At 41.2% G+C, this 13,518-nt stretch overlaps 1 protein-coding gene across 3 annotated transcripts in view; it reads left to right on the top strand.

The window, feature by feature from the left end:
• DENND5B (DENN domain containing 5B) overlaps positions 1-13,518 on the top strand; it is a 190,298-nt gene that overhangs the window by 119,010 nt on the left and 57,770 nt on the right. For all 3 annotated transcript variants that reach the window (XM_017851477.1, XM_017851476.1, XM_017851478.1), the window contains one exon: positions 9,794-9,981. In XM_017851477.1, the coding sequence (XP_017706966.1) occupies positions 9,794-9,981 (188 nt within the window). The remainder of the gene's footprint in view (positions 1-9,793; positions 9,982-13,518) is intronic.

Here is a 13,518-nt window from a genome sequence, read left to right as displayed (position 1 = left end):
TTTTTTTTTTTTTTTTTTTTTTTTTTTTTTAAAAAGACTTCACCAAAAGATTTTGGTGTAACAGCGTATAAGGCTCTCAAATGAGTCCCCAGAAACTTCTCCAACCCTTGATTATTTGACCCACTCCCGTGCATTAGGTTTTGGGAGTTCAGCAAGGTATCCTGGCCCTTTTGTCAGTCTTTATTTTGATTAATTTGCCTTACTATATCCCCAAGCAATTCCCAGATCATGTTTCTGACTTGAATCTTTGCCTTCTTATATTTAAAATTTCTCTATGCTGGGGCAAATAGAGCAGATTTGTTTTGGCCCTTTAGTGTTGGGAAACCATCTGAGGGTCCTTATAGTCCATGCAAGCTTTGTTAATGCTATATTAAGACTTTTGTTTCAGGCTGGGTGCCGTGGCTCATGTCTGTAAATCCCAACACTTTGGGAGGCCGAGGTGGGTGGATCACCTGAGGGTTGTGAGTTCAAGACCAGCCTGACCAACATGGAGAAACCCCATCTCTACTGAAAATACAAAGTTAGCCAGGCATGGTGGTGCATGCCTTTAATCCCAGCTACTCGGGAGGCTGAGGCAGGAGAATCGCTTGAACCCTGGAGACAGAGATTGCATGGTGAGCCGAGATCGCGCCATTGCACTCCAGCCTGGGCAACAAGAGTGAAACTCCATCTCAAAAAAAATAATAATAATAAATTAGCCAGGCATGGTAGTGTTTGCTTGTAGTCCCAGCTACTTGGGAGGCTGAGGTGGAGGATCACCTGAGCCCAGGAGTTAGAGGCTGCAGTGAGCCATGATTATGTCACTGCAGTACAGCCTCATGACAGAGCGAGACCCTGTCTCAAAGAAAAAAGAAAAGAGGTTTATTTGGCTCACCATTCTGTGCATGTGCTAGAATCTGCTTCTGATGAGGGCCTTGGGAAGCATCTACTCATGGCAGGAGGTGAAGGGGAGCCAGAATCACATGGCAAGAGGAAGGAAGCAAGAGAGAGGAGGGAGATGCCAGACTCTTTTCAATAACCAATTTTCATGGAAAGTAAGAGTGAAAACTACTCGCTCACAACCATGAGAATGGCACAAAGCCGTTCATGAGAGATCCACCCCCAGGACCCAAATACCTCACCTCCAACATTGGGGCCAAACTACCATGCATGTCCAAACCATAGCACCAGGCCACATACATTTTTTCTTGGATGACTGCAAAATCAGGGGTTCTCCACCACCATCCCCCAACCCCTCAAGTTCTATAAATTCCCAGAAGGATTCACAGAACTCAAGAAAGCAGTTTACTTACTGTAACTGGTTTATTGTAAAGGTATAAACAGCCAAATGGAAGAGAGGTATAAAAGGTGTAGGAGTGGGTGCTGCTTTCCTTGGTCTTATCCAGCACCTTAATGTGTTTGCCAGTCCAGAAGCTCCTCTATATTTCTTCTTCTTTCTTTTTTTTTTTTTGTGCGACTGCAAAATCAGGGGTTCTCCACCACCATCCCCCAACCCCTCAAGTTCTATAAATTCCCAGAAGGATTCACAGAACTCAAGAAAGCAGTTTACTTACTGTAACTGGTTTATTGTAAAGGTATAAACAGCCAAATGGAAGAGAGGTATAAAAGGTGTAGGAGTGGGTGCTGCTTTCCTTGGTCTTATCCAGCACCTTAATGTGTTTGCCAGTCCAGAAGCTCCTCTATATTTCTTCTTCTTTCTTTTTTTTTTTTTTTTTTTTTTTTTTTTTTGTGCGATGGAGTCTGGCTCTGTCACCCAGGCTACAGTGCAGTGGCATGATCTCAGCTCACTGCAACCTCTGCCTCCGGGTTCAGGTGATTCTCCTGCCTCAGCCTCCTGAGTAGCTGGGATTATAGGCACATGCCACCACAGCTAGCTAATTTTTGTATTTTTAGTAGAGACAGGTTTCACCATGTTGGCCAGGCTGGTCTTGAACTCCTCACCTCCAGTGATCCACCTGCCTCGGCCTCCCAAAGTGCTGGGATTACAGGCCTGAGGCAGTGCGCCTGGCCACCTCTGTTTTTTTCTTGAATAAATTTTTGTCCTTACTATTTTCTCTGAGAAAATGTTTATTAAGCTTTCAATTTATTAGTAAAAAGTCTTAATATTTCCTTATTTTCTTGACCCCTGTTATATCTGTAGTTTTGTCCTCCTTTTCATTCCTAATACTGTTTGTGCAGTCTCCTTTTCCCCAGTTATTTTTACCTGAAGTTTGTCAATTATATTACTTCTTTTTGTTTGTTTGGTTTCTTGAGACAGGGCCTCACCCTGTTGCCCATCCTGGAGTGCAATAGCATGATCAAGGCTCACTGCAGTCTTGACCTCCCTGGGCTCAGGCAATCCTCCTGCCTTAGCCTCCCAAGTAGCTGGAACTACAGGTGCATGCCACCATGCCTGGCTAATTTTTTTTATTTTTTGAAATGACAAGGTCTCACTGTGTTGGCCAGACTAGTCATAAACTCCTGGGTTCAAGCGATCCTCCTGTGTTGGCCTCCCAAAGTGCTGGGATCACAGGCATGAGCCATTGTGCCCAGCCCTGTTACTCTTTTTAAAGAACCAGCTTTTACTTTCATTGGTATCCTCTATTGTACCTTTGTTTTATGTTTTATTAATTTATGGTTTTATTTTTATTATTCACTTCTTTCTGCTACTTTCTTTGGGCTTACTAAACCTTTCTTTCTCCCCACCTGCCCACCAAAATCAGCATCTTAAGCAGTTGAGTCCTGTGTTAGGTGCATCCCACAAGTTTTAGTATCTGATATTTTCTTTATCATTGAATTCTATATATATATATATATATATATTTGAGACAGGGTCTTTCTCTGTCACCCAGACTGGAATGCAGTGGTGTGATCACAGCTCACTGTAGCCTCAACTTCTCAGGCTCAAGCCGTCCTCCCACCTCAACCTCCCTTGTAGCTGGGACTACAGGTGCACACCACCATACCTGGCCAATTTTTAATTTTTTTTAAAGGTGGGGTCTCCGTATGTTGCCCAGGGCGGTCTGGAGCTCCTAGGCTCAAGCAATCCTTTCACCTCGGCCTCTCAAAGTTCTGGGATTAGAGGTGTGAGCCACCATACCTGGCTCGTTCTAAGAATTTTTAAATTTTCATTTATTTTGGCCATTTGTCTTGCTTTTCTCTCTCTCTCTCTTTGTTTTTGATGTTTTGAATTGATTTAAATTTTTTTCTCATTGTAGTTTTTTCTGTTTAGATGTTATATGCTCTTAATGGTAAATTTTGAGATTTCAACATGAACAGTTATTCTTATGTTATAGAATCTTTACAGATACTATAAAATGCTTTAACTCCATGCCTGTCATGGCTTACTTGTTATGATTGTTCAGTTTTAGTAATCCCTCAAATTAGACATTTTTATTCTATACACTTGGTTTTGTTTAAATTTACTCATAGTGACCTTATTTTGTTTTTCTTTGAAACAAGGTCTCACTCTGTTACCTAGGCTGGAGTGCAGTGATGCAACCATAACTCATTGCAGCCTTGAACTCCTGGAGTCAAGTGATCCTACTGCCTCAGCCTCCTGATAGCTGGGACTACAGTCACACACCACCAAGCTGGGCTAAATTTTTTTTTTTTTTTTTTTTGTAGAGATGGGGGTCTCACTATCTTGTCCAGGCTGCTCGTGAAGTCCTAGGCTCAAGCAGTCCTCTGCCTCAGCCTCCCAAAGTGCTGGGATTATAGTGTGAGCCACTGCACCCAGCCTCAGTTATTAGTTTTTGAAAATTCACAATTTTATTTCAATCTTAGAGATTTCTTCTGAGATCAGTCTTCTTCCTAACATGTATTCTTATAAGTTCCTTTCCTGAGGTAGCTTTCTCTGTTAGATTTTGTTTTGTCCTTGTTTTGAAAATAGTTCGTTGGATGTTAAATTCTATATTAAAAGTTTTCTTTTCTCTTAATACACTGAAGATAATATTCTATCATCTTAAATAGTTCATTGGATGTTAAATTCTATATTAAAAGTTTTTTTTTTTTTTCTCTCTTAGTACTCTGAGGATAATATTCTATCATCTTCTGGTTTCCTGTGTTGCTGTTGAGAAGTCAGCTATCACTTCTAATGTCGTTCTAATGAATGAATGTCGTTGTTATTCATTAGCCAGAAATCTGTCGTTTCAACTCTGGTTATATTTAAGATTTTCTGTCTTTGGTGTCCAATATTGTGACTGATTTATCTGAATGAGGCTTGCTTTATTTGTTCTGCTTGTGATTCATTATGTTTCCTGAAATTTAAGAATAAATGTTGTTTACCCATTTTGGAAAATTCTCGACTATCTTGGTAAATATTGCTTTCATGTATCTTTTTTTAATCCTCCTGAAACTCTAATTACATGTTTTGTTGTTGTTTTGTTGTTGTTGTTATTGTTGTTTTGAGACAGAGTCTCACTCTGTCGCCCAGGTTGGAGTGCAGTGGTGTGAACTCTGCTCACTGTAACCTCTGCCTCCCAGGTTCAAGCAGTTCTCCTGTCTCAGCCTCCTGAGTAGCTGGAACTACAGGCGCGTGCCACCACGCCCAGCTAATTTTTGTATTTTTAGTAGAGATGAGGTTTCACCATTTTGACCAGGATGGTCTCGATCTTTTGACTTCGTGATCCACCCGCCTTGGCCTCCCAAAGTGCTGAGATCACAGGCATGAGCCACCACACCTGGCCTCATTCCCATTTTCTGTGTGTCTCTGTGCCGCATTCTGGGTAATTTCTCCACATCTGTCTCCTACTTTATGAATTCTCTCTTTACCTGTGTTTAATCTATAATTAGCCCTTTCTTTGACATTTTTTGGTCACAGTGAAGCTTGTTACAGACAAACATGTTTAGGTTGCGTGGCTTAGTTGGTGTGGTGGCCCCACATTGATGTCATACTGAGGACAAGGGTCAAGTACTCCATGATTAGTCTTTGCTCTTACTTCAGGAGCTGCCAGAAGCTGTGCCTTTCATTTTCTAGTGCCGTAAGTCATTGTTGGCAATGCCTGAGATAAATATCTGTGAAACTAGGGAGATAAACCAAGTTATGCATGTGTCTGAGACCTCAAAGCCAACATAATTCAGATAATAGTCACATAGGGCCGGGCGCATGGCTCACGCCTGTAATCTCTGCACTTTAGAAGGCTGAGACAGGCGGATTACTTGAGGTCAGGAGTTTGAGACTAACCTGGGCAACATGGTGAAACCCCATCTCTACAAAAATACAAAAATTAGCCAGGCCTGGTGGCGTGCGCCTGTAATCCCAGCTGCTGGGGAGGCTGAGGCAGGAGAACCACTTGAACCCGGGAGGCAGAGGTTGCTGTGAGCCAAGTTCATGCCACTGCACTCCAGCCTGGGCAACAGAGTGAGATTCTGTCTCAAAATAAAATAAAAGTAGTCGGTCACAGCATCCAGGATCATAAGTGTGTAATCTTCCAGCTACATCAGGAAGTCTACCAGAGGCATGCTGAATACCACTAGCAGCTTCACATCTCCATTGGCAGTGCTTGGCAAGGCATAAAGCTTGCTAGACACAGCTCCTGATCTGCACCACCATGGTTCCTGTGCTGCCAGCTGCAGCTCCAGACCCATCTCCCTCTGTTGCCTTTGAGGGGCTGATCTTATTCTCCACAGTAATGCTAGTGGACAGCATGGCAGGGGCTGAGGCAGCAGAGGCCATTGCCACCTTGAGATCTGTGCCAGAGCCACCACTAGGCAAATTTTTGACAGTATGTTTTTATTGTGTAACATAAGCATAATTTTTTAATGTCTACTATTATTTCATTTTACATGCCTTGGATGTTAACATATTAATTTCCCAAAGCATATATACTGGCTACTCACCATGTAGTAGGTCATATTTTGAATATTAACAATTCTGAGATTAAAAATACAGACATGTCCAGGCACAGTGGCTCATGCCTGTAATCTCAGCACTTTGGGAGGTGGAGGCAGGCAGATCACTTGAGGTCAGGAGTTCAAGACCAGCCTGGCCAACATGGTGAAACTCCATTCTACAAAAAACACAAAAAGCCGGGCGTGGTGGTGTACAGCTGTAATACAAGCTACTCGGGAGGGTGAGGTGTGAGAATCGCTTGAACCTAGGAGGCAGAGGCTGCAGTGAGCCAAGACTGCACCACTGCACTCCGGCCTAGATGAAAAAGTGAGACCCTGTCTCCAAAAATAAATAAATAAAAAGAAGAATACAGATATTGCTCTGTAGGAGATGATGGTGTATTGGGGAAGAGAGACCATAAAGAGAGAATTATGACAGAATTGTAATGTTTTAGTGAGATGAATAATTCCTGTGATGGAAATACAGATAGGGTACTGTTGAAGCATGTAGATAGTAGCCTGGTGGTGATAAGAAGTGTTAGGAAAGGCTTTCCAAAGAAGCAATTGCCTGAGGAAAAAGTGGAACCTAGTCAGGCAGTGCGAGAGGAAGGGACATTCTGGGCAGAGGAAAACAATATACAAGGGGCACAGGGCCTGTGAAAACATGGACTGCAAGCAGATAATCTTTCTGCATATGGAGTGGTGATAAGGAATGAGGCAGACAAAAGCCAAATCATGAAGAGCCTCATGTGCCATGCTGAGGCCTGTCTTAAATATTAAAATGATTTCTTTTATGCATTCATCACTTTGAGTATCAATTATAAAAAGACTTTCCTAAAATACTTAAATTTTTAAAAAATGCTTAAAGAAGAAAACTCTGCCTTTTATTTCTTGATTCAGTTAAAAAGAATTGTCTTGTTTCTGCTGAATAATTGCATTATTAAAAAATGTGTGAGCCGGGCGCAGTGGCTCACGCCTGTAATCTCAGCACTTTGGGAGGCCAAGGCGCGTGGATCACCTGAAGTCAGGAGTTCGAGACCAGCCTGGCCAACATGGTGAAACCCCATCTCTACTAAAAATACAAAAAAATTAGCTAGGCGTGGTGGCGGTGCCTGTAATCCCAGCTACCCAGGAGGCTGAGTGAGGCAGGAGAATCGCTTGAACCCGGGTGGTGGAGGTTGCAGTGAGCTGAGATTGAGCCATTGCGCTCCAGCCTGGGCAGCAAGAGTGAAAACTCCATCTCAGAAAAGAAAAAATGTGTGTGGTACTTCAACCAGTCTTGAAGAGAATGCAGAACTGGAAAGAAGAATAGACATAGAACACCCACAACACATGGATGGAATAAAATCTAAGCATGTCTTTTTAAGTTATAACTATCTAGCAAAATTATATATATTCTTTTCCCACTCATCATCTATTCGTTCAAAAATACTGTTTTGGCCTCTATTATATGTCAGATACTGTGGTAAATACTGAGGTTACAAGAATATAAAAGGCCCTGATCCTTGGTTGAAATGATGACCACAGAGTAGAATCTAAGGAGTTTTCTCTGGATTTCGTCTTCATGGTCTGTAACTGTACGTAATTGTCTCTTCCTACTCCTAGTGGGTTTTTGTTGTTGAGTATTTTTTGTTTGTGTGTTTTTTTGGTTTTTTGAGACAGAATCTTACTGTCACCCAGGCCTGGAGTGCAGTGGTGCGATCTCAGCTCACTGCAACCTCTGCCTCCTGGATTCAGGCGATTCTCGTGCCTCAGCTTCCTAAGTAGCTGAGATTACAGGCATGTGCCACTATGCCTAATTTTTGTATTTTTACTAGAGATGGAGTTTTGCCATGATGGGCAGGCTTGTCTTGAACTCCTGGCCTCAGGTGATTCGTCTGCCTTGGCCTCTCAAAGTGCTGGGATTACAGGTGTTGTGCTTGGCTTTTCTTTTTTTTTTTTTTTTTTCCCCTCTGAGACGGAGTCTCGCTGTTGCCCAGGCTAGAGTGCAGTGGTACAATCCGGGCTCACTGCAACCTCTGTCTCCTGGGTTCAAGCAGTTCTCCTGCCTCAGCCTCCCAAGTAACTGGGATTACAGGTGCCTGCCACCATGCCCTGCTAATTTTTGTATTTTTAGTAGAGACAGGGTTTCACCATGTTGACCAGACTGGCCTCTAACTCCTGACCTCAGGTGATCCTCCCACCTCGGTCTCCCAGAGTACTGGGTTCGCAGGCATGAGCTACTGCGCCTGGCCAGCCTTTTTTGGTATTTTGTTAGGATTCTGTTGAACTTGAGAGGAAAAAAACCATAACATTTAGTAGTGTCAGTAAATGTTAGTCCACACTGGGTGTGACGTAGGCCCTGTGCTTTATGGGTAGAATCAGAGAAAATGGGTGCCACTCTGTCCTTAGGAAACTCACAGAGAGGAGAGACAGTACGGGGGCCAGGTGCCATAATCGAGTCCTGTGACGGTGCAGAACTTCAGTTAGTTCTAATTAGGGCACAGTTTCTGCACCTAGGGGGCATCCAGCCGACTTCAGGGGTTTCAGGTCAACTTTTCATCCTCACCCCATCTCCGCCCCTGGGATAAAAGACCCTTATTGCCTACGGTTCAAACATCTGCCTGATTATTCCTAGCAGGGTGGTAGGAACTGATTGTCTGGTCTCCTCTGCAAGGTCTGGAGACCTTGCAGGTCTCCGCCTCACCTGCACAGAGAGTACCAACTGTCTCAGCCTAGCTTCTTCAGAGGGCCTCAGCTGATAAAATGTGTGTGTCCACCCCAGGTAATTAGGTTATTAGCTCTTTGTGCTTGTATGGCTGACCCCTACCTTTCAGGCCACCTGGTGTTTGTTTTAGAAGTTATTCCTGTAAACAGGTTTTCACCTAAAATTTGAATCTTTATGAATCAAATAAGGAAAATTTAAAGTAAACTTGGGCTGTGGATAACTGATGATTCATTACCAAAAAGGTAGTCATTTAAAATTATAAAATGACACAAGAAAAAATTTAAATGTAAAACATCGTCTTTATGCTTGGTCAGGTCTTTGAACTGATGTGACTCAAGTAACATCTGATCATTTCCTTAGCCTTTTTTAAAAAGACTCTCCTAAATTCTTCCTCCCAAAGATTTTACTGTATTTGTTCAGAATGGATTCTGTGAAAGGATTACTACAAGCTCACAATCCATTGTCTTCAATTCTCAAATCCAAAAAATTCTAAAAACCAAACATTCTTTTTGTAACTCATTCATCAGCAAAACCAGACCTGAACCAGAGTGACCCTATTCATATTCTTTGATTATCTGTCCTACTGAGACATATATGGTTTGCTGCAGAAATTCTAATGTATTTGATTATAGGATACTGCCCTAGATAGTTCATGTATGTGGTATATGCACCATATTGCTTTTCTAAATTAGAAAATCTGAATTCTAAAACATATCTACTTTTTTTTTTTTTTTTTTTTGAGACGGAGTCTCGCTCTGTAGCCCAGGCTGGAGTGCAGTGGCATGATCTTGGCTCACTGCAAGCTCTGCCTCCCGGGTTCACGCCGTTCTCCTGCCTCAGCCTCCCGAGTAGCTGGGACTACAGGCGCCCGCCACCTCGCCCGGGTGGTTTTTTGTATTTTTTTAGTAGAGATGGGGTTTCACCGGGTTAGCCAGGATGGTCTCAATCTCCTGACCTCGTGATCCGCCTATCGCGGCCTCCCAAAGTGCTCGGATTACAGGCTTGAGCCACCGCGCCCGGCCTCCATGATTTTAAGAAGCAAAGAGTGTGATGATGTTTCCCACCTACCCACACTCCCTTAAAACTATTCAAATGAAACCATTTATTTATTTAATTATAGTGGAATAGAACTGAGCTATTTTCTGCATGATCATAAAGAAATATTTACTTTTAACGCAGAAATTTTTTTCTTAAAATCCACATTTTCCAGCCTAATGAAGTGATTATGTTTTTCCTTGCACTCTTCCCCTCCCTTTTTCCTTGTTTTCTGTGCAGATTATCAACGCCTGATGACTGTGGCGGAAGGCATCACCACACTTTTGTTCCCATTTCAATGGCAACATGTTTATGTGCCCATCCTACCTGCTTCTCTGCTACATTTTCTTGATGCTCCTGTCCCTTATCTGATGGGCCTTCAGTCAAAAGAAGGAACTGACCGTTCTAAACTAGAACTTCCTCAAGAGGTAAAACTACAATGAATGGTGAAGCATTTGCTGTTTGCTGATTTAGGTCAAGGCGACTTTTGCTAGATCACATTGTCTTTGTCCAAATTTTATCTGTCTTTTTGACTCTCCTAAATCGCCAAGTACGGCTAGGGGAGAGCCTCAGCTATAGAATGCAGACTCCTGATGATAACTACCACACAGTCATTAACTAAACCTAGTTCAAAACAAGACAGTGGCCGATTTTCACAACTATAAATTTGTGAAGATGGAGCAGTGGTAGCATGATCTCATTGCTTTATTCTGGTAACATTTTTTTCCTTCACTCATGTTATAAATTTTGTTTTTAAACAATACAACCCAGGTATTAACATCCTTTAAAATCATTATCATTTGAGGTGAATTTGATTTTTGACCTCTGTCAACTGAAAAGTAACATGTTGCAGCAAACTAGGGATAATGGAAATATCAAATACTTCAGTATTCTGTTTTCAGATACAGGGACCGTTATCTGTGCTAAATGTCAACTTGGCTTGGTGGTTGTGATAAAAATTCTAACACTTAACTTTTATGCCACCTTAAAGTTATTATACTTTCTGTGTGTTGTACTTTCAAATGTTTAAAAAAATAGACCAGGCGCGGTTGCTCATGCTTGTAATCCCAGCACTTTGGGAGGCTGAGGCGGGTGGATCACAAGGTCAAGAGATCCATCCTGGCTAACATGATGAAATCCGTCTCTACTAAAAATACCAAAAATTAGCCAGGTGTGGTGGCACGCGCCTATAGTCCCAGCTACTTGGAAGGCTGAGGCAGGAGAATCGCTTGAACCCTGGAGGTGTAGGTTGCAGTAAGCCAAGATCGCACCCCTGCACTTCAGGCTGGGCGACAGAGCGAGACTCCGTCTCAAAATAAATAAATAAATAAGAATTATTGAAAACGTATTTCTGATCTATAAAATAAGAATAATAACACCTCCCACGTGTTGTTTTTACTTTTTTTTCTTTTCTTTTCTTTTCTTTTGAGACGGAGTTTTGCTTTTGTTGCCCAGGCTGGAGTGCAATGGCGGGATCTTGGCTCACTGCCTCCTGGGTTTAAGTGATTCTCCTGCCTCATCCTCCCAAGTTGCTGACAGGCACCACCACGCCCAGCTAATTTTGTATTTTTAGTAGAGACGGGTTTTCTTCATGTTGATCAGGCTGGTCTCAAACTCCCGACATCAGGTGATCTGCCCATCCCGGCCTCCCAAAATACTGGGATTACAGGTGTGAGCCGCCACACCTGGCCTAATTTTTACCTATTGTTAATGGTACTGAGGATTACCGTGTAAAGTCTTTGAAATGAAATATGGATGAGAACGTGCCACAGCTTTTTTAAAAAGCTAATTAATTACGTTATATCACTAGCTATTTAATTCACATCTTTCTTAATAGAATATCATGCTGAGATTCACCTTTATTTGTTCTTATTTCCCATAGAGATTCTCATTTTAGTAAGTTAATTTAACACTAAGCCACAGCCATTGTATTCTGTAGTGATTCTCATAATCTTCCACTACTTACTTTTATTCTAATGAATATTTCTCCACAAAATTAACATTTTACTCAAAGGAAAATAGCTTGATTCAGATCACATAAGATACATATACAGACTGTTGTTCTTTTTGGGCTTGTGCATGTTTTTCTTCTCTGTTTTACCTCTTTTCTCTATTCCTTAAATGTTCTTATTTTCACTTTCATTAAATTAGTCTAGTATGTTATTTGCTCAAAGAAGTTAATCCTTTAAATTTTCAAGGAAAAAGAAATAGACTAGCCAAATGCATTTTGTTTTGAAGATGTAATGATGTTTTAGTTTCTTGTTGAGTGTCTGATCTATTGTGTATGTTAATCATGTAACATTTTATAAGACAACTTTATGTATATTGTCTTCCCATTTTTTGTAACAATTGTTGAGAGATTTTTCAGTGCCACCTTGACATATCTGTAGTTGGGAAACTTTTCCATCTCTGTGCCTGTGTGTATCCACTAAAGATAAACAAATATAAGGAAACTGAAAGCTCTTAAAGTAATGTCTGTGGTTTTCTAATTTTTCATTCATGAGATCTACACTGCTTAATAAATACATATACCCGTCTGTTCATAGAGTAGAATAATATGAAATAACCTGAATTCGCTGTGAAAATAGCAGTGCTTCTGTGTAGAAACTATAAATTAGGGCATCATTGTTTTATAAGAAAAGGCTAACAGCCTACCACTTTGTTCTGGTATCATTTTACAATGAGATGAAATAATCTGCTTCACATAATTTTGGGAAGGAAGTAGATATAAAAATAGTCATTTAAAAAAATTACCTAAATGCACTCACTAGTAATACTTCCCTCCACCTTTCCCTGAAAACTCTAAAATATAATAATGGCTAAAAATAGTGACAAGGCTTCTAAACATAGTTAAAAAAAAAATGACAAGTTTGCAAAATAATTATTTTAAGAAGGTATGATTTTAGTTGCTAGCTAACTAATGTAACTACATAGATTTATAAATTAATCATCAACTAGCTATCCCCATGGTTTAAAAGTGATAGCCACAAGTAACCATTTGTAATACTGTTTTTTAGGGAGTAGGGTAGAGAGAGTGAGGGTGGAAGGAAGGCACTGAAGATTAATTGCATGGAATGTACCTCACTTTCTACTGTTCTTACTCATCTTCACAGTAACTGGTAAACAAAAGTTAAGAGAAAACTGAAACAGTTGCTTTTGCAACTTTGTTTTTGTCATATCTTGCCCAGAGATTCTGAGGGAATGATTTATATTATTTTTCAGACAGGGTCTCACTCTGTCACCCAGGCAGGAATGTGGTGGCACAGCTCACTGCAGCCTTGACCTCCTGAGCTCAGGAGATCCTCCCACCTCAGCTTCGTGAGTAGCTAGGACAAGAGGCACATGCCACCACACCCAGCTAATTTTTTAAAGTTATTATTTGTAGAGATGAACTCTTGCTACATTGCCCACACTGGTCTTGAACTCTTGGGCTCAAGTGATCCTCCGGCTTTGGGCTCCCAAAGATTACCAGCATGATCCACAGCATCTGGTCCAGAGGGAATATTTTAAATGCTCTCCTCTCTCCGGCCTACCCTCAAGCTGGCTTAATTTCAGACACTGAGAAGTGAGATCACTTACTAAACATGAAGAGAGCTGCATTAGTCTCGATACTTCCTGCTCCAGCCTGCAGTTTTAGGGTTCCCAGAAACGACCATCTCCTCAGAGCTTATTCTTTCATTTGCCGAACAGTTGTCTCGTACACTATTTGTGTAGCATACAGTGGGAGACATCAAGTCAAGTAAGAGGTGTTTTCTGCTTTTCAAAAAAGTCATTTACAAATACCAATAACACAAGTTAAAAAGTAAGTTAGTAAGAGGAATAAATGAACAGAGAAGATACAGAGGAGATCAGAATGCCTTTAGGGTAGGGGTATGGGAAGGTTTCATGGCAGAAGATATGATTAAGCTTTAAGCCTTTGTTTTCTTACTTTTGAGGGAAATTTTTTTTTTTTTTTTTTTTTTGAG

Source organism: Rhinopithecus bieti, unplaced genomic scaffold (genome assembly GCF_001698545.2).
Source record: "Rhinopithecus bieti isolate Rb0 unplaced genomic scaffold, ASM169854v2 scaffold_34397, whole genome shotgun sequence".
In the NCBI taxonomy this organism is placed as follows: domain Eukaryota; kingdom Metazoa; phylum Chordata; class Mammalia; order Primates; family Cercopithecidae; genus Rhinopithecus; species Rhinopithecus bieti.
The sequence above is the reverse complement of the archived record's forward strand: the minus strand, read 5'-3'. Positions and strand labels throughout refer to the sequence as shown.